General features: G+C 35.4%; 1 protein-coding gene across 1 annotated transcript in view; it reads left to right on the forward strand.

Moving 5' to 3' along the window:
- Nucleotides 1–25,058, forward strand: part of LRP1B (LDL receptor related protein 1B) — a 2,070,111-nt gene that overhangs the window by 689,823 nt on the left and 1,355,230 nt on the right. Inside the window, exon 3 of the mRNA XM_081584839.1 lies at nucleotides 16,598–16,735. Within this exon, the coding sequence (XP_081440965.1) occupies nucleotides 16,598–16,735 (138 nt within the window). The remainder of the gene's footprint in view (nucleotides 1–16,597; nucleotides 16,736–25,058) is intronic.

The following is a 25,058-nucleotide window of genomic DNA, read 5'->3' on the forward strand; positions in this document are numbered from 1 at the left end:
GGACATTATGTGCTTACCTCTGTGTTTACAGAAGCTAGAACATAGGAAGTACTCAATAAACAGCAATTATACAATAATATAATGCTGCTTTCAGAGAATGCAATAAAGGAATTTATTTTCATTTAAAGTGACTCCTATAACCATTTTCTGAGTTAGCATCATTTTAAATGACATAAAAATCAAATTTTAAAGAATATCTTTCATCAGTAGTATTTCATTTTTGGTCTGAAATACACAATGTATCTACTAATGATTCAACCTTGTTAAATTTAAGAATGCACCATCCTATGGCTTTTAAATTGGGCTGCTTAACATTCTGTCTTCCTCTCAAGTATAAATTGGCTTATATAAAAATCACCATGTCATGAGACATGGCTCTTCTAGTGAAAGACTATTAGGTATACATGCTCTAACCAGTCTCTCTCACTGTAAAACCATTTGTATGCTAATCAAGTTTCTCAAACAATTGCTTATTTTCATGCATAGCAAAGAATTTCTTTTCCAAATGTGATGGAGTAATTCAAGGCATATGTTTATTCCTCTTCTCCCTTGTCTATTTTTCTCTTATCCATCCCTTCCAACTAAATATTAGGTTTTCCCCCAAATGGAATGAGTTAATAACTCCTATTATATAACTTTTATTTTAATAAATGTACCAGTGAAATTAGAAAAGATGTTTCTACTTTTTATTACATATATCACAGTGAATCTGGGTTGTTTGACCAGGGCTCATGGAGCAAACTTTTCTTTAAATCAGAAAGATAGTTTTCTTTTAAGTCACTGTGTATAATTTAATGTTGTCTCGAGGGAGCCCTGTAAAATCAAAAAGCTTGTTCTCCAGTTTTTGTGGAGCTGTTTTTGTGTTACTTGAATTATAGTGAAGAGTTAATTTGATGAAAAATGATGCTTGTCACCAAAAAGATCCTCAAAATAGTTCTTAATTTTTCTTAATCTGAACAAAAGTATAGAGACACATTGACTAGCTGTCTTATATATTTACTCAACAAATGTTGGCTTTGTTATTTAGTGGTTTTGGGGCCAACTTAATGTCTTTCAAGAGGTCTGAATGATTTATATATTTAGAACTCCTTGATCTTTGACTATTATCATTTGGGCAACATATCAGCAAATCTTTTCTTCTATTATCTCCTGACATTAACCTGCCTTTGGTTTTTAGACCTTAACTGGGGACTTACATCTAACCTTTTATTATCTTAGCCTATAGAGGAAGAAAGTCTTCCTTTACAGATTTCTAAGAAAAAGCAAGCAAGGAATTTCTGTTAAGAGTGACAATAGCCATGCCTCAGTGTGCATAGCGGTTGGCTCAGAAGCAATCTCTAACACATGTGTGGAATGAAAGATTGAAAGGCTTTCAGCTGTCCTGACATGTGGATGAGCCAGTTGGCTGTTCCCACTCATTGTCTCTTTGTCATAGTAAGATCTTCTTCCTCTGGAGGATGTGCAGCGCTATCTGATTTTGGCACTTTTTGTTTGTTTTGTTTTTCAGTAGGCATCTGTCTTTCTACCAGGGAGTCCTCCCTGTTTCAAATTGAGTAGGCTTTCCACACTGCTCTGGAATTCAGAACTGGTGTCAGGAACTGTCACCTGCTTACAATAGGTAGACCTCAGAGAACAAGAGGAAAAAGCACTGGCTTTAAAGTTGAAATACTTATCTTCTACCTATATTTCAGAAAGAAAGATACTCCCAGATGGAACATTTCATCTTCTGCTTCCTTGGTTATCTTATCTGCAAGTTGAGTAAATCTTTTATTCTCAAAAGTTTTAAGGTATGACTGGAACGTGTTTTACTTCTTGAGGACTCAGTAAGACTTCTACAACTATTGATAGAAAAGTATCTTCTTTGTGGTTCATTGATTAATACATATTCATTCATTCATTAAATACATATTCATTCAGCTGAGAGTCAAATACAAATCAATTCATTTGCCAAGAAATATGATGTGTGTATCAATCAATGAAGTATCTCTTTTCTCTCAAACAAAAAGTACCTTTGTCATTTTAACAGAAAGCCTAAAATTCCAGTATTTGAAATTAATTTATTGTTTCTGTGAGAATCTTGTTTAAATGTAAATATATTACCTCTAAGAAATAGCACTTAGTATTTAGGTTGGCTAGCAAAGAGAAAGACTCTAATAAATTTTTAAAAAGCATGTAAGTGTGTTTTAACAGAGGTGGAGGGAAGAAAAAGCACATTTCTAGACCTTTTGACAGAGAGTGGGGGTTATCCAGAAATCAAACAGCATATAAAGAATAGATACACAGAGAGAAATAAAGGAGCATTTAAAATACCTAAAGGACAACAACTGTTTAATCATCCAAGCAATTTCCCCTGTTAGCACTGGGTTTAATAAATGGCAATGCTACAATGAAAGTCACTCATAAAACAGTGATTTCATTTATTTTCTTATCTATTTGCCCTTAAGGGGAAAGTCATAAAGCAAGACAGTCCATTGGCCTGGTAAAGTTATTTCAAAAGCTGTAATTAATGGTACCAATGCTTTGGTTATGTCCACACAATATTTTCATTTACCAATTTTAACTGTATTCTAAATGTTCACAGTTTTAGTGCAAGAGAATGTTATGACTTAACCTATATTTATTTGTTGGATTCAGAGGTTGACAGTCAAATTAATAAAATTTGTTTGATATATTCTAAAGTTAGCAGTGCACACACACAGAGAAATTCAGAGCTCTCTATCTTAACAGTTTTTCCAGATATGATACAGAAGTTTTTAGTAAGAATCTTAACTAACCATCTGTTTATTCATACTCATAATAGCAGACACAGTGGCGTCTTTGGTTGTAGCAGAATTGCTTTAATATTGTACAATCTTTCATAGGTGAGCAGACATGCTTTTCATACATTAAATATATAAATAAAGCTGTGTACATTAGATGTAAGGAATTTTCCTATACTGAGAATTCTGAAGAGTAAGGACTAAAGAAAAAGGATTTTTAAACCTTAGAAGTTATCAAAGCTGCAAAATATCCTTCCCCAAGGCCTTTAAAAATAGGACAGATGTCAGAGATGGCTTGGGGTTAGTGCAGCTGGACAAAATCAATCACCCTTACATCTCTTCCAGTTCTTGAATCTTCACAACATCCATTTGAAATATGTAAACACACAAACCATTACTGGAACCTCTTTTACAAAGAAATTACTTAATTTGAGTGAGTTACTGGTAGAGAGAGTGCACATGTATCTTTAGAGGTTCTTATTCATATTCCTGCATCCTTGATTTTAATCATAAAGATTACTCTAACAAATTATATCAATTAATATTATTTTATTTAGAAGTTGAAACTCATAAATCCAATTTTAATTTTCTTTAAAAATACTATAAATATTATTTCTTTGAAATACTATAAATTTCATTCATCCTTTCTATTTAAATTAAAATATCAGTCTGTCAGGTGAAGTAGCTCTTAAGCAAAAATAAATTATCCCTGAAAATAAAAGTAGTATCTTATGAAATATAGTTCTAGGAAAGTTGTATTACAACTGTAAAGGCATCATGCAATCTGATATTATGCTTAATATTAAATAGATATATGATATTAAACACATTTACATTATGTACTTGTTTCCCAAAATAACATGGAGCAAATAATGTGGTTAATGCATGCTTTACAGTTTCCATAAGCATGCCATATTGCTGTTAGCTATTTTGATTTCTCAGTTGTGAAAATTATAATAGATGTTATAATGTGCTACTTTCATACACTTAATTGCATAAAAATCACCTTTCTTCTTAAAAGATGGTTGTCTGTAGCATTTCCAGGAAAATGGATACAATTGTATGTAAATGCATTCTTTTAAAAGTTTTTTATTTAATAGAGATAGAAAAGTTTAAGTATTTGCAATCACATTAATAGTATTCAAGAAATCTCTGTATATTGCTTAAAGACACTAATTTTTTGAAAAAGATTCTAGGAAAGTTAATTTAAAGATATTTTAATTTGTTTATATTTTTCATGGTTTTATTAATATATAATTGACATCCAGCACTGTATATATTTAAAGCATACAGCAAAATGATTTGATTTATATACATCATGAAGTGAATATCACAGTGTATAAAGTTCTGTATTCTAAATTGTATTTTATATTATAGTTGATTTACAGTGTTGTGTAGGTTTCTGATATACAGCAAAGTGATTCATTTTTACATATACATATATCCATTCTTTTTCAGATTCTTTTCACTTATATGTTATTATGTATACTGATTAGAGTTCTCTGTACTATATAGTAGGTCCTTATATATATATATATACACACACACACACACACACACACAGTAGGTCCTTATATATATACAGTAGGTCCTTTATATATAGTAGTGTATATTTGTTAATCTCAAACTCCTAATTTATCCCTCCCTGCCAGGTTTCCCCTTTGGTAACCATAAGTTTGTTTTCAAAGTCAGTGAGTCTGTTTCAATTTTGTAAATTAAATTCATTTGTATAATTTTTTTTTTAGGTTCCACGTATAGTGATAACATGACATTTGTCTTTCTCTGTTTGATTTACTTCACTTAATCTGTAGATCCAACCATGTTACTTCAAATGGCATAATTTCATTCTTTTTTATGGCTAATATTCCATTGTATATGTACCGTATCTGAGGGTTCTTTTTTCTCCACAACTTTGCCAACATTTGCTGTTAGTTGTTGTTTTTTCTTTTTCTTTCTTTTTTTTTTTTTTAAAGCTCTGGTCCTTCTCACAGGTATGAGGTAACATTGTATTGTGGTTTTGATTTGAATTTTTCTGCTTAGTGAAGTTGAGCATCTTTTCATGTGCCTTTTGACCATCAGTATGTTTTCCTTGAAAAACTGCCTATTCAGAACCTCTGCCCATTTTTTAACCAGATGGTTTGTTTTTCTGATGTTGAGTTGCATGAGCTCATTTTATATTTTGGATATTAATTCCTTATTGGAGATATATTTTGCAAATATTTCCTCCCATTTTGTAGGTGGTCTTTTTGTTTTGTTGTTAGTTTCCTTCACTATACAAAAGGTTTTAGGTTGATGTAGTCCATTTGTTTATTTTTTCCCCCCTTGCTTGAAGGGACATGTTCAAAAAAATATTGCTAAAGGCTGATGTGAGAGAGCATACAGCCTATGTTTTCTTGTAGAAGTTTTATGGTTTCAGGCCTTACATTTAGGACTTTGATCCATTTTGAATTTGTTTGTGTGCAAGGCATGAGACGGTAGACCAGGTTGAGTCTTCTGTATGTAACAGTCCAGTTTTTCCTAACACTGTCATAGAAGCTGTCTTTATCTCATGTATATTTTTGCCTCTTTTGTCATATATTGATTGACCATATAGATGTGGGTTCATTTCTGGGCTCTCTATTCTATTCCATTTGTGACTTTTTGTTTGTTTGTTTGTTTTTGATTTTGGTACCAGTAACATACTTTTTTGGTTATCATAGATTTGTAGTATACTTTGAAAGATTCCATATTTAAGGTAGTTGTCACAAAGTCTTAGAAGTGATGGGGTCTTACTATTTAGCAATAGAATATCTTCACCAGGTTCATTATTCAAGGGTCAAATATTGTAAGGGTGCCTATCAATAGAAGTGATTCTTATGTTCCTCTATGTTTTGTGTTTTAATCAATACCAGACTTTACTAGAACTTGAGTTTCAAATAATTCTTCAAATTATGATCATGCGATCCTTAGGAAATCATGTGATGTAGGCACTAATATTACTCATGTTTTTCAAATGCAAAAGAACAATTTCAGTGAGGTTAACTACTTCAGTTCAGTTCAGATAATTTCAGTCACTCAATCTTGTCCGACTCTTTGCAACCCCATGAACTGCAGCACCCCAGGCCTCCCTGTCCATCACCAACTCCTGGAGTTTAATCAAACTCATATCCATTGAGTCAATGATGCCATCCAACCATCTCATCCTCTGTCATCCCCTTCTCCTCCCACCTTCAATCTTTCCCAGCATCAGGGTCTTTTCAGATGAGTCAGCACTTTGCATCAGGTGGCCAAAGTATTGGAGTTTCAGCTTCAACATCAGTTGAACACTTCCAATGAACACTCAGGACTGATCTCCTTTAGGATGGACTGGTTGGATCTCCTTGCAGTCCAAAGAACTCTCAAGAGTCTTCTCCAACACCACAGTTCAAAAGCATCAATTCTTTGGCATTCAGCTTTCTTTATAGTCCAACTCTCACATCCATACATGACTACTGGAAAAATCATAGCTTTGACTAGATGGACCTATGTTGGCAAATTAGTGTCTCTGCTTTTTAATATGCTGTTTAAGTTGGTCATAATTTTCCTTTCAAGGTGTAAGTGTCTTTTAATTTCATGGCTGCAGTCACCATCAGCAGTGATTTTGGAGCCCAAGAAAATAAACTCAGCCACTGTTTCTACTGTTTCCCCCTCTGTTTGCCATGAAGTGATAGGGCTGGATGCCATGATTTTAGTTTTCTGAATGTTGAGCTTTAAGCCAACTTTATCACTCTCCTCTTTCACTTTTATTAAGAAACTCTTTAGTTTGTCAGTTTTTGCCATAAGGGTGATGTCATCTGCATATCTGAGGTTATTGGTATTTCTCCTGGAAATCTTGATTCCAGATTATGCTTCCTTCAGCCCAGCGTTTCTCATGATGTACTCTGCATATAAGTTATAAGCAGGGTGACAATATACAGCCTTGGTGTACTCCTTACCCAATTTGAAACCCATCTGTTGTTCCATGTCTGGTTCTAACTGTTGTTTCTTGATCTGCATACAGATTTCTCAGGAGGCAGGTCAGGTGGTCTGGTATTCCCATCTTTTGAAGAATTTTCCACAGATTATTGTGATCCACAGGGTCAAAGGCTTTGGCATAGTCAGTAAAGAGGAAGTAGATGTTTTTCTGGAACTCTCTTGCTTTTTTGATGATCCAGTGGATGTTGGCAATTTGATTTCTGGTTCCTCTGCCTTTTCTAAAACCAGCTTGAACATCTGGAAGTTCATGGTTCATGTACTGTTGAAGCCTGGCTTGGAGAATTGTGAGCATTACTTTACTAGCGTGTGAGATGAGTACAACTGTGCAGTAGTTTGAGCATTCTTTGGCATTGCCTTTCTTAGGAGTTGGAATGAAAACTGACCTTTTCCAGTCCTGTGGTCAAGCTGACTTTTCCAGATTTGATGGCATATTGAATGCAGCACTTTCACAGCATCATCTTTTAGGATTTGAAATAGCTCAATTGGGATTCCATCACCTCCTCTAGGTTTGTTCATATTTATGCTTCCTAAGGCCCACTTGACTTCACATTCCAGGATGTCTGGCTCTAGGTGAGTGATCCCACCATCGTGATTATCTGGGTCCTGAAGATCTTTTTTGTATAGTTCTTCTGTGTATTCTTGCCACTTCTTCTTAATATCTTCTGCTTCTGTTAGGTCCATACCATTTCTGCCCTTTATCGACCCCATCTTTGCAGGAAATGTTCCCCTGGTATCTCTAATTTTCTTGAAGAGATCTCTAGTCTTTCCCATTCTATTGTTTTCCTCTATTTCTTTGCATTGATCACTGAGGAAGGCTTTCTTATCTCTTCTTGCTATTCTTTGGAACTCTGCATTCAAATGGCTATATATTTCCTTTGCTTTTTGCTCCTCTTCTTATCACAGCTATTTGTAAGGCCTGCTCAGACAGCCATTTTGCTTTTTTGCCTTTCTTTTTCTTGGGGATGGTCTTGATCCCTGTCTCCTATACAGTGTCATGAACCTCAGTCCATAGTTCATCAGGCACTCTGTCTATCAGATCTAGTCCCTTGAATCTATTTCTCACTTCCACTGTATAATTGTATGGGATTTGGTTTAGGTCATACCTGAATGATCTAGTGGTTTTCCCTACTTTCTTCAATTTAAGTCTGAATTTGGCAATAAGGCAACTAATACATGACAGATAAAAACTCTAATTCAAGGTTTTTGTCTCTAAACCACATAACCTTTCCACTATTTGCTATTTTTTTTCCAAAAAAGAATCTTGATAGAGTGGCCAGATCTTGAAGGATTTTACTGGGTGGGTGAAAAAAAGAATGATTTTCACATGATTATATTACATACCAAAAAATTTATAGGTGGGAAAAATTTGGTGTATTTTAGGGAGTTGAATGATCAAAAAAAGAATCAATAGAGTATGTTGTTGTTCATTCATCCAGTTGCATCTGACTGTTTGTGACCCCATGGACTAAAGCATGCCCACCCTCCCTGTTCCTCACCATCTCCCAGAATTTGCCCAAGTTCATGTTCATGCATCGGTGATGCCATCCAGCCATCTAATCCTCTGACGCCTCCTTCTCCTTCTGCCTTCAATCTTTCCCAGCATCAGGAACTTTTCCAACGAGTCAACTATATAGAGTTTAAGTACTGAAAATAACTGTATATAATGTAATGGTGATTAATTGTAAATAATGCTAATTAAGTTTCAACTAGAACATGAAATCAAGCCAAGGAGTTTAGATTTCATGTGGTCAGTAATTAGAAAAATCAAGAGCTTGAGAGAAGTCTTTGGGTAAAATTTGTTTTGTTTTGTGAAATCAATTCTGAGAATGCACTGATGATTTAAAAAGGTAACTTCTAGCATATTAAAGAAAGTTCAATTGCTAGAGACTTCATTCACCAACTGTATATTGAACATTGTTTATTCTGTATCAGGCAGTATACTAAATGTTAAGGGAACTAAATGTTCCCTTACTGGAGAGAAAGGGAAGTTTATAAAAGAGCATCTATGAAATGCATCTAAGTATGTTCATGGAATGGTATAAATAACAGTAGTGTGACAAGAGTTTTCAGTGCATGAACAATAATGGTGGAAAGTATGGCTAAGAGAGTAGAAGTCTGCTCAGCTTTTGAAGGATGCTGTATGCCTCTAGCTTAACTGTTAGTGGTACCATCAGGAGGACCTGGGGAGTAGCTCAGCAGGGTTGGAAGTGGAAGCTGGAGTAAGAGGGAATGCAGCAGGTGCAGTTTAGCACTTGAAATACATATATATCACCTCAAGGAACATTCAGCCAGAAAAAGCAAATTTATTCTTAAGGGTAGGTTTAAAATAAACTTAATGAGATTGCAGACAAAAGTTAGAACTATTGGAAAGATAGACATGGGAAATACAATTAAACAAAACAGCAAGTACTGATAGGACAGAACCCCCAAAGTGTAATGTGACATAGTGTAAGGTGTGTAGTGTGTGTGTGTGTTACCCACTCAGTTGTGTCCAATTCTTTGCAATCCCATGGACGGTAGCCCACCAGGCTCCTCTGTCCATGGAATTCTCCAGGCAAGAATACTGGAGTGGGTTACCATTCTCTGCTCCAGGAGATCTTCCCAACAAAGGGGTTGAACCCAGGTCTTCTGCATTCAGACAGATTCTTTACTGTCTGAGCCACCAGAAAAGCCTGGGAAAATTAAACTTTAGAGGAAGAATTGATACAGATCCTGCTAAGATATGATGATGCAGTGACAAGGGGAGATATTTAACCATATCTGTCATTATAAAAGAAAAACCTTCACTCCTTCATAAAATGCACCATCTCAATTATTAGTTAGAAAGGACATTTGATGAGATTTATGTCTTCCATTATCACTTTTTTTTTGGAACAGAGTAAATGTTTATGTTTAAAAATAATTTGAACATTCAAGAACATGCAGATGAATCATGCTATCTTGCCTTATACTAGAAGGTTTATTTGTAAAATGAGGTTTAGTTAAAAAAATGAAAGCTATTTCAGCTAGTTGGGTAAAGCTTATAAAAATTTAAGATATGGATACTATATTTCTGTGTTATATATTTTAAATCCTACTCATAATAGGGTTTTTCTGTCTTATATTTAAGTATTATATTTTAAATTCTGCTATATTGCTCTGGTTACCTAAAATTAGATTTGAGGGACTGGGAATGTTTTCTAAATGTGAATTACTGACAACTGAAGTGATTTTCTCACCAGGATGCCCATCCTTGTTAAAATTTTAAGAATTTATACTATTTTGAAATTTCTCATGTGCTGCCCTGTTATCACAGCACCTCTCTCTTATCCCCCCCACAATCCTCATAATTAGCAGTTAGAGAGATAATTTTGGATACCTTTGATAGCTGCTGACCCTCCTCTTTGCTATGTCCAGATTATAATTGCTGGTTGTAAAAAGTTGTGAGTGCCCGAAAGTCCTCATGAGATGAATTATTTAATGCAACATTGACATATTCTGGGAAGTCCATACAGCCGCCATGTTGCTTCTTGTCACACAGGTATACAGGGAGAAGTAGCGATCAGAGTGAGTTTTCTAATTTTCGAATGGACTAAACGAACCTCTAGTCTTTCCAATCTGTTGTTTTCCTCTATTTCTTTGCATTGATTGCTGAGGAAGTCTTTTTTTACCTCTCCTTGCTATTCTTTGGAACTCTGCATTCAGATGGGAATATCTTTCGTTTTCTCCTTTGCTTTTTGCTTCTCTTCTCTTCCCAGCAATCTGTAAGGCCTCCTCAGACATTCATTTTATTTTTTTGCATTTCTTTTCCCTGGGGATTGCCTTGATCCTTGTCTCCTGTACAATGTCACGAACCTCTGTCCATAGTTGATCAGGCACTCTGTCAATCAGTTCTAGTCCCTTAAATCTATTTGTCACTTCTACTGTATAATCACAAGGGATTTGACCTAGGTCATACCTGAATGGACTAGTGGTTTTCCCTACTTTCTTCAATTTAAGTCAGAATTTGGCAATAAGCAGTTCATGATCTGAGCCACAGTCTGCTCCCGGTCTTGCTTTGCTGACTGTATAGAGCTTCTCCATCTTTGGCTGCAAAGAATATAATCAATCTGATTTCAGTGTTGACCATCTGGTGATGTCCATGTGTAGAGTCTTCTCTTGTGTTGTTGGAAGAGGGTGTTTACTATTGTTCTCTTGGCAAAACTCTATTAGCCTTTGCCCTGCTTCATTCTGTACTCCAAGGCCAAATTTGCCTGTTACGCCAGGTGTTTCTTGACTTCCTACTTTTGCATTCCAGTCCCCTATAATGAAAAGGACGTATTTTTTGGGTATTAGTTCTAGAAGGTCTTGTAGGTCTTCACTGAATCGTTCAACTTCAGCTTCTTCGGCGTTGCTGGTCAGGGCATAGACTTGGATTACTGTGATATTGAATGGTTTGCCTTGGAAATGAACAGAGATCATTCTATCGTTTTTGAGATTGCATCCAATTACTGCCTTTCGAACTCTTTTGTTGACCATGATGGCTACTCCATTTCTTCTAAGGGATTCTTGCCCACAGTAGTAGATATAATTGTCATCTGAGTTAAATTCTCCCATTCCAGTCCATCTTAGTTTGCTGATTCCTAGAATGTCGACATTCACTCTTGCCATCTCCTGTTTGACCACTTCCAATTTCCTTGATTCATGGACCTAACATTCCAGGTTCCTATGCAGTATTGCTCTTTACAGCATTGGATTTTGCTTCTATCACCAGTCACATCCACAGCTGGGTATCGTTTTTGCTTTGGCTCCATCCCATCATTCTTTCTGGAGTTATTTCTCCACTGATTTCCAGTAGCATATTGGGTACTTACTGACCTGGGGAGTTCAACTTTCAGTGTCCTATCTTTTTGCCTTTTCATACTGTTCAGAAGCAGAAGATATTAAGAAGAGGTGGCAAGAATACACAGAGGAACTGTACAAAAAAGATCTTCACGACCCAGATAATCATGATGGTGTGATCACTCACCTAGAGCCAGACATCCTGGAATGCAAAGTCAAGTGGGCCTTAGAAAGCATCACTATGAACAAAGCTAGTGGAGGTGATGAAATTCCATTTGAGCTATTTCAAGTCCTGAAAGATGATGCTGTGAAAGTGCTGCACTCGATATGCCAGCAATTTAGAAAAACTCAGCAGTGGCCACAGGACTGGAAAAGGTCAGTTTTCATTCCAATCCCAAAGAAAGGCAATGCCAAAGAAGGCTCAAACTACCACATAACTGCACTCATCTCACATGCTAGTAAAGTAATGCTCACAATTCTCCAAGCCAGGCTTCAGCAATACATGAACCATGAACTTCCAGATGTTCAAGCTGGTTTTAGAAAAGGCAGAGGAACCAGAGATCAAATTGGCAATATCCGCTGGATCATCAAAAAAGCAAGAGAGTTCCAGAAAAACATCTATTTCTGCTTTATTGACTATGCCAAAGCCTTTGGCTGTGTGGATCACAATAAACTGTGGAAAATTCTGAAAGAGATCGGGATACCAGACCATCTGACCTGTCTCTTGAGAAACTTGTATGCAGGTCAGGAAGCAACAGTTAGAACTGGACATGGAACAACAGACTGGTTCCAAATAGGAAAAGGAGTACGTCAAGGCTGTATATTGTCACCCTGCTTATTTGACTTATATGCAGAGTACATCATGAGAAACACTGGGCTGGAAGAAACACAAGCTGGAATCAAGATTGCCGGGAGAAATATCAATAACCTCAGATATGTGGATGACACCACCCTTATGGCAGAAAGTGAAGAAGAACTAAAGAGCCTCTTGATGAAAGTGAAAGAGGAGAGTGAAAAAGTTGGCTTAAAGCTCAACATTCAGAAAACGAAGATCACGGCATCTGGTCCCATCACTTCATGGGAAATAGATGGGGAAACAGTGGAAACAGTGTCAGACTTTATTTTTGGGGGCTCCAAAATCACTGCTGCTGGTAATTGCAGCCATGAAATTAAAAGACGCTTACTCCTTGGAAGGAAGGTTATGACCAACCTAGATAGCATATTTAAAAGCAGAGACATTACTTTTCCAACAAAAGTCCATCTAGTCAAGGCTATGGTTTTTCCAGTGGTCATGTATGGATGTTAGAGTTGGACACTGAAGAAAGCTGAGCACCACAGAATTGATGCTTTTGAACTGTGGTGTTGGAGAAGACTCTCAAGAGTCCCTTGGACTGCAAGGAGATCCAACCAGTCCATCCTAAAGGAGATCAGTCCTGGGTGTTCATTGGAAGGACTGATGTTGAAGCTGAAACTCCAATACTTTGGCCACCTCATGCAAAGATTTGACTCACTGGAAAAGATCCTAATGCTGGGTCGGATTGGGGGCAGGAGGAGAAGGGGACGACAAAGGATGAGATGGTTGGATGGCATCACTGACTCGATGGCCATGGGTTTGGGTAGACTCCGGGAGTTGGTGATGGACAGAGAGGCCTGGTGTGCTGCAATTCATGGGGTCGCAAAGAGTCAGACACAACTGAGCAACTGAACTGAACTGAACTGAAATGAACCTCAGGGGATACGCACAGCATTACTTCCTAAATGTTTGCTGGGAATCAAGATAGATTATTCTCCAAAGCACCTGCACTGTATACCCATGTTGCCTGGTTTCAGTTGAGAATTTGAGGCAAGCATTGCTATTTTTCAAACTGCCCCACCTCTACTGCATTTTCAAGAAAGACAGCAACAACATTCTCTGTTTAGTAGTTTTCCAACTGAAGTATACCAGAGCTGGTCAAAGAGGTTTAAGATATTGGTTCCCTCAATTTTGAGAGTAATTCTCAAGGTCTGGGGCAACCTCTATAATTATTCTATGAATAGTTTCTGCTCTTTATTTCAGTGTAATATCCAAATTTTCTTTGTCTTAATATGTTTTGGTATGAAACTTTGGGGAGAATTGATGTAAGTGCAGCCCATCTTGCAGCTGTCTTACCAGTTACTGAGCATTGATGGGAACCAAGACAAGAGCATATCGAAGATGAGGAAAGCAATTATAACCTGTCTATGAAGAAATCAATTAACTCTTTCATTTTTCTAAATAATTTCTCTTTTGTCTTTACATGTTATTGGAAGGAAGAATTAAATAGTTCTATATATTCCTTTTGAGAATTCCAGACATTTTTTTGTATTTTCTCAAAATTTTTAAATAGCTGAGCCTTTCTTCTTGATACCAGATATGGATTTCACTCCTTCTGTTATATTCATCAGTTATCTGACAATCTTAAAATTGAAAACTCACATGTATTTGAGTCAACAAACGCATTGCTTTTAGAAAAATCTTGCTTTTTTAGAACTACTTAGTAATTTTCGGTCTCTAACTCAAGATTTTTTGTCTCCTGGTTTATAAAATGTTCTTTGATAGGGTTATTTTTGAAATTTTTACACAGATCTAAATATAACTGTCCTAAATACTACTTTGCCATTTATGCAAGAATGCATTTTTTCAAATTTTAAGCATCAGCTTATTAATTAAAAAAAAAGAAGCTTTTTTGTAACTACTGGTCATAGCTTTTCAAAACTGTATTAGTTTTTAAATTATAAAAATGATTTATATTTAAAATTTTTATTTTAAAAATGGATTTATATTAATCTTCAAATATAAGATTCAGTAGGTAGAAACCCTCAGTGAAAAGAGTTTCACTTGCTTTAGTTCCTATAATTTGGATTTAAATATATATATATTTTTAAAAATTTGTGTGTATACGTATATATGGAGAAGTATATTTTAAAAATATTGATACTCAAGTTACAGTGACATGTTTCAGTAAAATGAGTTGTACATTTGTATTTGACAGAACTAATACCTTTGTATAGTAGTAATTGTATAATATACATGAAGAATACAGGGAATCTACTAGTAGTAACATTTCAGCTAGTGAAACTACATCAGAAAAATTTGTTTACATCTGCCAAACACAAATGGTTGAAAGCTGTTTTAGCATCAAATAAAAATCACATATACCTAGAATTCATATTTGATAAGGCATTTCAAAAAACATATATTACTTTTGGCAACTCCAGCTTTCTTTTTTTTTTTTTTTTGCTTACATAATGTGTTTACTTTCTTTTTTCTTAGTTTTCTAGTGCTAGTAAATAACTATCTTCTGCAATTCTTATAAGTTTTACACATCCTAGAAGATGTTAGATTGGCCTTTTCATTATTGTCATTATTCTGCCTCACTAAATAAAGTAAAACATATTTTGAGCTTTTTTTTTTTTCTTTAGGGCCTTGCAACAGAAAAGAAAGTTATAAGATATGTGTTTCCAAAAGGCAACTCACCTTCTTAGAACATTATTAACTACGTCAATATCAATCACTTATTTAGTGCTTGCCAGGTAAAATACTAAGAACTTTTGATATACTTCTTGTAACAACCTGGTAAAATAAAAAGTATAACTTACCCAAGTTACTCAACTAATAGAACCAGAAACTGAACTCAAGAATCTGGCTCTAGATTCTCCTCTACAAGAATCTCGACTACATTGCATTTATTTGCATGATTAATACATACGGAATTCCTCCTCTGAGCCTACATCCCATAGTGTTCAGTGCTTTGCCATGAGTAACTATTCATCCTTGCAACCCAACTAGGTAGACTCAGCTGGCAGTTCCATTTACAGATGAGAAAACTAATGCTAAATTTATTAAATAATGTCCCATGCTGCTGCTGTTGCTAAGTCACTTCAGTCGTGTCCAACTCTGTGAGACCCCATAGACGGCAGCCCACCAGGCTCCTTCGTCTCTGGGATTCTCCAGGCAAGCATATTAGAGTGGGTTGCCATTTCCTTCTCCAGTGCATGAAAGTGAAAAGTGAAAGTGAAGTCACTCAGTCCCATAGATGTTGACAAAACTGATTATAAATCAGAAGTGTGTCTTGACTGAAAAATCTGGGTTATTGCAATAATCAGTGTCAGATTAATACACGATTGCAGTCTTATGGTATGACTGCACTTTGGGTTTGAGAGAGCTTGGCAAAATTAAAAATCATTATGGGAAATTTGGAGGATGCCTATAAAACAAGTATAAATAGGAATTTTAGCAACCTGAAATTGGATATAACAATATACAGTGTGAATGTTTGATAAAGACTTGTAATTGATGAGCTTGAAGAAAAATCTTGGGGTTCTGAGTTAAGTATATGTTTAAAAACACAAGGGATGACTATATAAAGTACAGTTACTGCCAGTAGGTAAACTAAATGAATGCACCCTGTTCATCTGCTCTTTAGAAAATTCTATTGCGTGATAGTTACTCAGTTTTAAGACTTTTTAAGAACAAAAGACTCCACATTGAAGTATAAAGTTAGCTGTTCTCCATATTCCTAAAGATTAAAAGTATAAAATAACTCTAAGGTGGACACAGTTCATTTAAATTCCACTGAAACCTTTTTGTTCATGTTACTTGATATAATTCTAAAAAGAGCCCTGCCAATAAGTTGCCATTATATATATTTCACATTTGAGGTAATTGAAACTTACATGGTTTAAGTATCTTTCCCACTTATCTAAGGATAAGAGATAGAACAATGAGTCAGATCAACCCTTATATTTTCATTTCATGCCTATTTATGGGTTGAAAGAATGATTGTGTTTTTAATGCATTATTTGAGAAAAATACACCTTTTATTTCCTATGCAGCTTTTAAAATTTAATTTTTTAAATACATAAGCTAATTTTGATGTCTCTGATAATCAGTACTGCTCTCTGGTAGGATTTTTCATTGTTTTGTTTTATAAATTTATGCTAGCAATTTATTGTGCTTAATAGTTTTGGTATTGAAAAACTTAAGCTAACCCAAATCACTGTGTTCCTTCCTACAATTTTTCCAGGTCCTGAAGAGGTAGAAATCAAGTGCCCCTGGAATCACATTGCTTGCCTTGGTGCCAGCAAATGTATTCATTTATCCCAACTGTGCAATGGTGTCCTGGACTGTTTAGATGGATATGATGAAGGAGTACACTGCCGTGGTGAGTCCATTTGCAGAAAAATACAACTGAAATACTGAATTTTTCATAGTTTTATTGAAAGTTCAAAGAGAACCTATAACCTGTCTTGTCTTTCAACCACAGCTTTATCAGTTATTGAGAAAGCATGAGTTTTATTGCCAGAGACACTCAATATGCATTTCAAAGCTGTGACTATTGTGCTTCATTGAAAAATGCTGTGAGAAGTGAAAAACACACACACACACACAAATTTAGATTTTGAAGTTGGGCTCTTAAACAATCATATATTTCCTAGCAAGGAGTGCTTTTGAGCAAAGGACAAATGAGAAGTCTTTGTCACAGTAGATTGATACCATACATAAAAACATATTCCCTCTGAACTGTTACTTACACCAGGATTATTTGAAGTAAAACCTCTGCAACCAAATATTTTAATAGAATGTATCATGAGAAATGTCCCCTTAATATTATTTCCATGAAGTTATACTATTAACTTTCTATAATTTTCCTTCTTTTTAAAAATCTACATTCTTCTGTGGTCAAGGGTTTTCCTTATACTCATGATGGGTATAACCAGATCTTAAAACTTATAAAAAGTTAATTGGTTTGGAAAGCAGGGATAAAATGTTAGACAAAGAAACAGGAAAACAGTTGAGGATTAAGGTAAGGATCCTGATGTGGAAACAGAAACAAGCCATCAGTCAAGTGAATCTGTTTTCAACTTGAAATAGAGAAAGAACCCACTGAATCAGAAGTCTCTAACTCATATTCTAGCATGTTGAATGTAACAATATGTTTACCAAAACTGTCAGAGCAACCTATCCTTCATGTTGGAGTCAGTAAAACTATAAGGAGTAGAAAGGAATGTAGAAAGCTGGAGATGCATATCTGGTATCTGGACAGACTTGCTAAATTGATGCCATTTTGGAAAGGTCCTTGGTCACCAAAAGTTATAGTTTTTCAGGAGGAGCTCCACTTCTTTATGTGTATAAAGTGTTCAGACTTAGCTACTGCTTTTTAAACATTGCATGGTGAGCAATGTACGGGCTTAACACAACTTGTCTGGAGAACTGACAGAGCTTACTGGCTGCCATTTTCCCACATTTGGACTGAAATAACCTGGACTCAAAACTGGAGATGGAGAGACACATTAGAAAAAGAGTAAATCTTAGTTTAGAAAGGTAATTCAAAGTGGAAAGGATGTTGAGAAAGCCTAGATCAAGTATGTTGCTAGGTCTTTTCCTTCTTTCTAAAGTAATGTCCAGTTACTCTGGCTCTGTGGACAGATTCAGACTGAGAAGTTAAAGGTCCTTCTTCTTTTCTTTTCTTTTCTTAGCCTTGAACTCTAGCAGGGTCACATAAGAAGCCAGTGGATTCTTAGTTTCAGTTATGAGCATATGTATAATAATAATACGAAATTTTACGTTTATTTAAAGACTGTGACAGGTATTCCTTTTTATGATTGTATAGTTTTAAAGATAATGTTAATAGAAGGTGAATTAGTGAATTACAAGGTAATAGAAGCTAGAGTTTAATTTTCTTTTCAGAAATAAACTATTTTCTAGAACCTAACTCTGTCCTCCTTAGTTTTAATTCAAGTTTCTTATTACATTTAAAACAAAATTCCAGATAGATGTGTGTGACTAAGCTTCTTTAAAGACTGAAAATCATCACATTGCCAAATACTTCCTCAGAGGTGATTATACAGATTTGAATATCTTAAACATATTTCAGTGGCACGGATGATATGAAAGTATAAATGAGTTCTCTAACAAAATCTAGAGTTGTGGTTTAATGGAGACAGGGATATATATATATATATATAAAATATATGTGTGTGTATGTTAATACTAAAACAAGGGATCAACTAAAAACAACATAGCAGTATAAAAATAAAATAGCGTTAAATATATGTTGATTTTTGGAAAAAATAGCATATAATTCAGACTGAGAATTAGGAGATATAGTTGCTTACACTTCTATCTTTTCCTGTTCTAATTCAGGTTTCCAGCTGTTTCAAGTTTCACATCTTTATCACAAGTAGCAATCTTTCTTTTTTATTTCTTAATTTGCCAGTAGGGCACTGATTGTACCACTTTGGCCTTTTTAATATTTCTAAATTTAACCAAATAAAGTATTCTAAAATACCTAAATAATGCATGACTTGTGGTGGACTTAGACATAAGGGAAAGTACATTTGGATCCCTACCTGTTATTTGCCTTAGTAGAGGGACTTTCTTCTACTTCTGTGTCCTTGCGCAATGACCTAGAACGGTAGGATGGAGATGACTGAGTGACACTGTGATTCCAGAGTCAGTGCTTTAACAAAATATTTCTGCCTTGAGAAAAGAAGATTAGGAACATGTTTGTCTGCTTGTTCAGGTAAAGTGTCCCGGACTCCATTACCAGATAGAAGGAAAACCAGCTTTAGCATATGTATGTGGTTTGTGTTTAGAAAAGATGATTGATTGTAGGCAAAAACATATCATGAGAAGTGAGTATTTTCCCACCTTCAGCCTTCCTCCTGATTTTGAGTCACACTCAATGAAGAGATGTTTTCTCATGGGTTAATTAGGGACCTAATTAACATCAAGTCTCAAAGGATTTTTTTCACTTACTAGAGACATAAAATAAAGAAAGAAATCAGATTAATTCAAACACTGCATTAATTTTTAGAAATGCTTTCCTTTGTAGAAAAATTCTGTCTAAATCACTTCTATTTCCATTGCTTTTTTTTTGCTGGATTCTGAGCACATACTCGGGAGAAGGAAATGGCAACCCACTCCAGTACTCTTGCCTGGAAAATCCCAGAGACAGAGGAGCCTGGTGGGCTGCTGTCTATGGGGTCGCACAGGGTCGGACATGACTGAAGCAACTTAGCAGCAACAGCAGCAGAGCATATATTCTATATAATTACAAAGCCTAAGATATAATTCAAAGATGGATATGTTTCCTTTTCCTCATAAAAGATCCTGAGTACATTTGTAATATATTTGTGTCCCTTGTGAAAATTAATAAGGAGAAATGTTTAACAATTTGGAGGTAATAGTTTGGTCTTGGGAATGCTTTTGTATCAACTGAATTGTTTTCTGAATGGTTTCCTAGAAAAATCAATTTCTTCTTGGTAAGGATAATGAAAAGATATCTATTATTAATGATTTTCTATAACAGTGATGTTTTAATTTCCATAATTTAGCTTCATTTAAAGAAAGAAAAATGGACTTTTGTATATGGGTGTAACTGTATGTAGGAATGTGCGTATAAAAATTTTACAATAGGAAAGTTCAAAATCACCACATTGTATTAAAAAAAAATTCACATCTTCCTACATAGTATTTAATATGGGTGGTAATATCACTATCTAAATTGCATGAGCAATGAAAACACATTATATACATACAGTATGATGCCTCTCAATACAGGACGTTGTTGTTGTTTAGTTGCCAAATAATTTGCAACCCTAACTCTTTGCAACCCTTTGGACTGTGGCCCAGTAGACTCCTCCATCCATGGGATCTCCAGGCAAGAATACTGGAGTGGATTGCCCTTTTTTCTCCAGGGGATATTCCTGACCGAGGGATCAAAGCTACATTACTGCATTGGCAAGTGGATTCTTTACCCCTGAGCCACCAGCGAAGCCCTTCAATACAAGATATTTACACAAAATTCCTCACAATCATATAAAGAAGTGAACAAATTCAACTAACAGAGACCAAATGAACTGAGGTGTATCAAAACACTTTTAATATTTTCCATTCTTAAGGTAATTCCTTTTGTTAATATTTAAAGAAGCTGTGAAGAAGAGAAACCCTCTTTTTATTCACAATCCTGGTTAGGTTACGTTTGCAGTGCAAAATGGTCATTTATTTAAATGCTCGTGGGACTGACAATCTCTGTGGCCCTATCTGCTTTTACTCTATTAAAAGAACCTGAGAATTCTTCTGGTCACTGTGAAAAGGGAGTCTATCTTCTGTGGCCCTAGAAAAAGTGATTGAGGTTGTTTTCCAGTAAACATTTCAATGTCCTTTTAAATTCAAGGGGATAAAGTGTGTAAAGAGTCTATTAAAACTAATCAGGGAATGAAACTCTGACATCTGAAAAGCTCCCTACCCAGACACACAAGTATGCATACATAGACACATGTACTGTTCTTTTCTGATCTTTCTATGCTAAACCTGTTCCTACATGATTCTCAGTGTATAGTACATTCATTTAGTGTGTTTGATCAGGAATCAAAATAAGAATAAAATTCTCTTAAGCATTATCTAACTCCTTGAAATAATGCATATCAAGAAATTTAAAAATTTCATTTAATTATTTTACTTTCCAATTGGAATATAAATTTCCTTATATGTGAAATTACATTTTTCTCTACCCACAATCTAACCTAATGTATTTATTTTAAATTCTAGTAATTCTAATGTATTTATTTTAATGTATTTAATTTAGATACCAATTTAAAATTTTATTTATTTTTCTTTCATATTACTCTTCATAAAACTAAATTCTTATGAGAAGATGCCAAAAAATCCTGAATGTGATTTATAAACTAGAGGCTTTATCAAAATGGACCAAGATAAATGGCAAACCTTATTATCTATAATGATTCACCATAGGAAAATTAGTCATCCTTAAAACTTCTTGTGTGAATCTCATATATTCCAAATATTCCAAAAAGGAATTAATCTGGCCCAATTAGTTAAAATTAATAGATTTGACAATATTAAATTTAATAAATATAATAAAATAATTAGAAATTAATTCTTAACTCAAATTCATGACCCTGTTCTCTCATTTTTCCAGAAAGGAAATATTTTATCTTGTTGTGATACTTCATTAGTCATTACAGCACTGACTTCCAAGTAGCACAAGGATAGCTTGTAGCTGCCAAAAGGGGCTTCCCTGGCAGCTCAGTAGTAAAGACTCTACCTGCCAATGGAGGAGGTGTGAGTTCGACTCCTGGGTTGGGAAGATCCCCTGAAGAAGGAAATGGCAACCTGCTCCAGTATCCTTGCCTGGGAAATCCCATGGACAGAGGAACTTGGTGGACTACAGTCAATGGGTTGCAAAATAGTAGGACGTGACTTAGCGAATAACCAAAAACTAAGAAGAAAGGAAGGAAAGAATGAAGTTAGTGAATTTGATAAAGAAAACAAATGCATTTGGTGCATTTTGTTGTTTTTACTTTCATTTTATTGTATGAATGAATCTTCTATTTCCATTTTAAAAGTTCCTGTGAAAAGTATTGCCAGTCTCTTTCTAAATTAAAATGAGTTCACCATGCTACATATAGAACGGAATTTCAGCATGCAGAATCCGATAACAGAGGTAGGGAAAAGAGTGAAAATTGCAAGCAGTGTTTTGAAAAGTGTATCTGTCAGCAACATAAAGCTTGACGCATGTGAAGGGAAATTTCACAGTGTGTACTCAGTCACCTAAAACATTGGCTGAGCTAGAAAACAAGCAAACTGGAATTAGCCAGAAGGACCTGGGTTTGTGTGCTCAGACCACTTTTGATTACTAAAGCTCCTACAACTTAAGAGTGAAAGTGAAAGTCACTCAGTCCTGTCCAGCTCTTTGTGACCCCATGGACTATGCAATCCATAGAATTCTCTAGGCCAGAATACTGGAGTGGGTAGCCTTTCCCTTCTCCATGGGAACTTCCTAACCCAGGAATGGAACGCAGGTCTCCCCCATTGCAGGCGGATTCTTTACCAGCTGAGCCACAAGGGAAGCCCACAGCTTAAGAATAGATCCTGCTATATTCTTTTCTTTGTATTGGCTTGTGTTAAGGTAATCAGATCATCTCAAATCTATCTTAAGTGTAAACATTTCCTCCAAAGAGCTTAGCTTAAGTAATTGAGTTAGTTCAGTGAAAGGCTATGATCCTTAACATTGGTTGGTTTCAGGGCCAAATGAATGCTTCTTTGAAGCAAAGGAATAGTTCTTAGAAAGAGTACATCTTCTACAAGTATATTATTCCTCTGCAAGACTGTTGTAGACATTAATGACACCTATATGAAATTAGGATAGTATACTTCGTACAAACTATTCTAATTATATATATATATAGATAGATGTCTGTACACATATGCGTATACATACAAATACATAGGTACACATATATATGTACATCCTAAGTATATATCGGAGAAGGCAATGGCACCCCACTCCAGTACTCTTGCCTGGAAAATCCCATGGATGGAGGAGCCTGGTAGGCTACAGTCCATGGGGTCGCTAAGAGTCGGACACGACTGAGCGACTTCACTTTCACTTTTCCCTTTCATGCACTGGAGAAGGAAATGGCAACCCACTTCAGTGTTCTTGCCTGGAGAATCCCAGGGATGGCGGAGCCTGGTGGACTGCCATCTATGGGGTCTCACAGAGTCAGACACGACTGAAGCGACTTAGCAGCAGCAGCAAGTATATATATTTATTTTTCAGAGTTTTAGTTTTCAAAATTCTGCTTAATTAGAAAGACACTTTCAACACTGATTTATCAGATATAATTATAAACTAATCCTACTAAAGAAAATTGGATTTCCACTTTCAGCTGTTTGTTTGTATATGTTGACTTCTAGAGATAGTTAACTACCTAACTAGATACTTGTGGCTAAAGAAAATTGGATTTCAGCTTTCAGCTGTTTGTTTGTATATGCTGACTTCTAGAGATAGTTAACTAGCTAACTAGATACCTGTGGGGGGAAATGACTAAGTCATTTTGTTCAGTATAATCTAAGACTGTTTTTTTGGAAATGAATCCTTTTGTAGTGGACTTACATATTTGATTAATGTTAGCATTATTTTTGTAAAATAGAAAAAAATAGTGCATAGACCTAATAGCTTAAAATTATCTAACATTGAAGGATCTAGCTTAAAACAAAGATATTCCTTATTAAAATATCATCTCAAGTTCTGTATCTATCTCTCTTCTTCAAATAGTTTCAAACTAACAAACTATTTCAGTATTTTTTGACCAAACCTTTTCTGTGGTGATAATCCTGGTGCATTATGGGCCTTCAGTTGTTGTTGAATTGTACTCTAGTTTCAGGTGATTTTATTCTATTGAAATAGATGCAAGTCAAACATGGATCCACAACTCACACCCAATAAAGTAGTTATTTTGTTTGCTTCATATCTGTAGAAGAAATGGCAGTTTCTTGACAGACAGCTTTACTCCTTTGTTCAAAGAACTCCTATTATACCTGTTTCTCAAACGTAACAGCCTCTTAGATTGAAGGCCTCATGAAACCATAGTGGTTTCATAACCCTATGAAATGATAGAAAGTCAAAGAATCAGGTTTCCCACTCCCAGTAATCTCTCCCCAACAGAAGAGAGTTGTTAAGAGTTCCCACCAATTTTGGAATTGTTAATTTATATGAATATTCATGCACAGTGGGACTCATCATTTATCTGGATCTTTCCCTCACCATCTTTTTTTCTGATATGATAGAAAACAAAGAATAGTCTGTAAGAAACAATAAAGGGTATGAGGCCAAAATTGGTATTATAAATGTACCAGTAGAAAGACAGTAAAGCTTTCCCTATATTCAATTCATGTATTAACTTCAGTAAATGTTTATTGAGCATTGACAGTATTCCAGATGCTTACCAAAACCCTAGGGATATAGAAAATCCTATTTTCTGCCTTCATGGAATTCACATATCTTAATGGAGGAAGGTAAAAAGGGCTGAGGAAGAATAAAGTGAGGAGCATCTAATTCTGCTTTAGAGGATGCAAGAGAATTTCCCAAGAGAATTGGTCTGCATCTCACTCTAGGAGTTGAGTAGGCAAATGAGGGAAGGAAGAACATTTCAAAAGTCAGGAACTATATGGACAAAGACACAAGTAAGACATCATTGTACACTCAAGACAGTTGTATGCTATTTGCTAAGTTTGAAGCATAGAGTCATGAGTAGATAGAGATGAACTTAAAGCTGAAGAAATACTTGGCCCAGACATGGAGTGGTTATGTTTGAATAAGTATATGTTGATAGTTGTTGTTTAGTTGCCAATTCATGTCTGACTCTTTTGTGATCCCATGGACTGTAGCCTGCCAGGCTCCTCTGTTCATGGGGTTTACCAGGCAAAAGAATGCTGGAGTGGGTTGCCATTTCCTTCTGCAGGGGATCTTTCTCAAACAGGGATCGAACTGGCATCTCCTGAATTGGCAGGTACAGAATCTACCTCTGAGCCACCAGGGAAGCCCAGGAATATTGTATGACTCACTTAAAATGCATTGCATAAAACTGAAAAGAGAAAGACTATGAAAAATGACACTAGGATATATTCTCGACAATATTATAAGGATGTTATATAATGCTATTTTACAATTAAACATA

The sequence above is a fragment of the Giraffa tippelskirchi genome, chromosome 3 (genome assembly GCF_054371585.1).
Source record: "Giraffa tippelskirchi isolate mGirTip1 chromosome 3, T2T-mGirTip1v1.2.pri, whole genome shotgun sequence".
In the NCBI taxonomy this organism is placed as follows: Eukaryota; Metazoa; Chordata; class Mammalia; order Artiodactyla; family Giraffidae; genus Giraffa; species Giraffa tippelskirchi.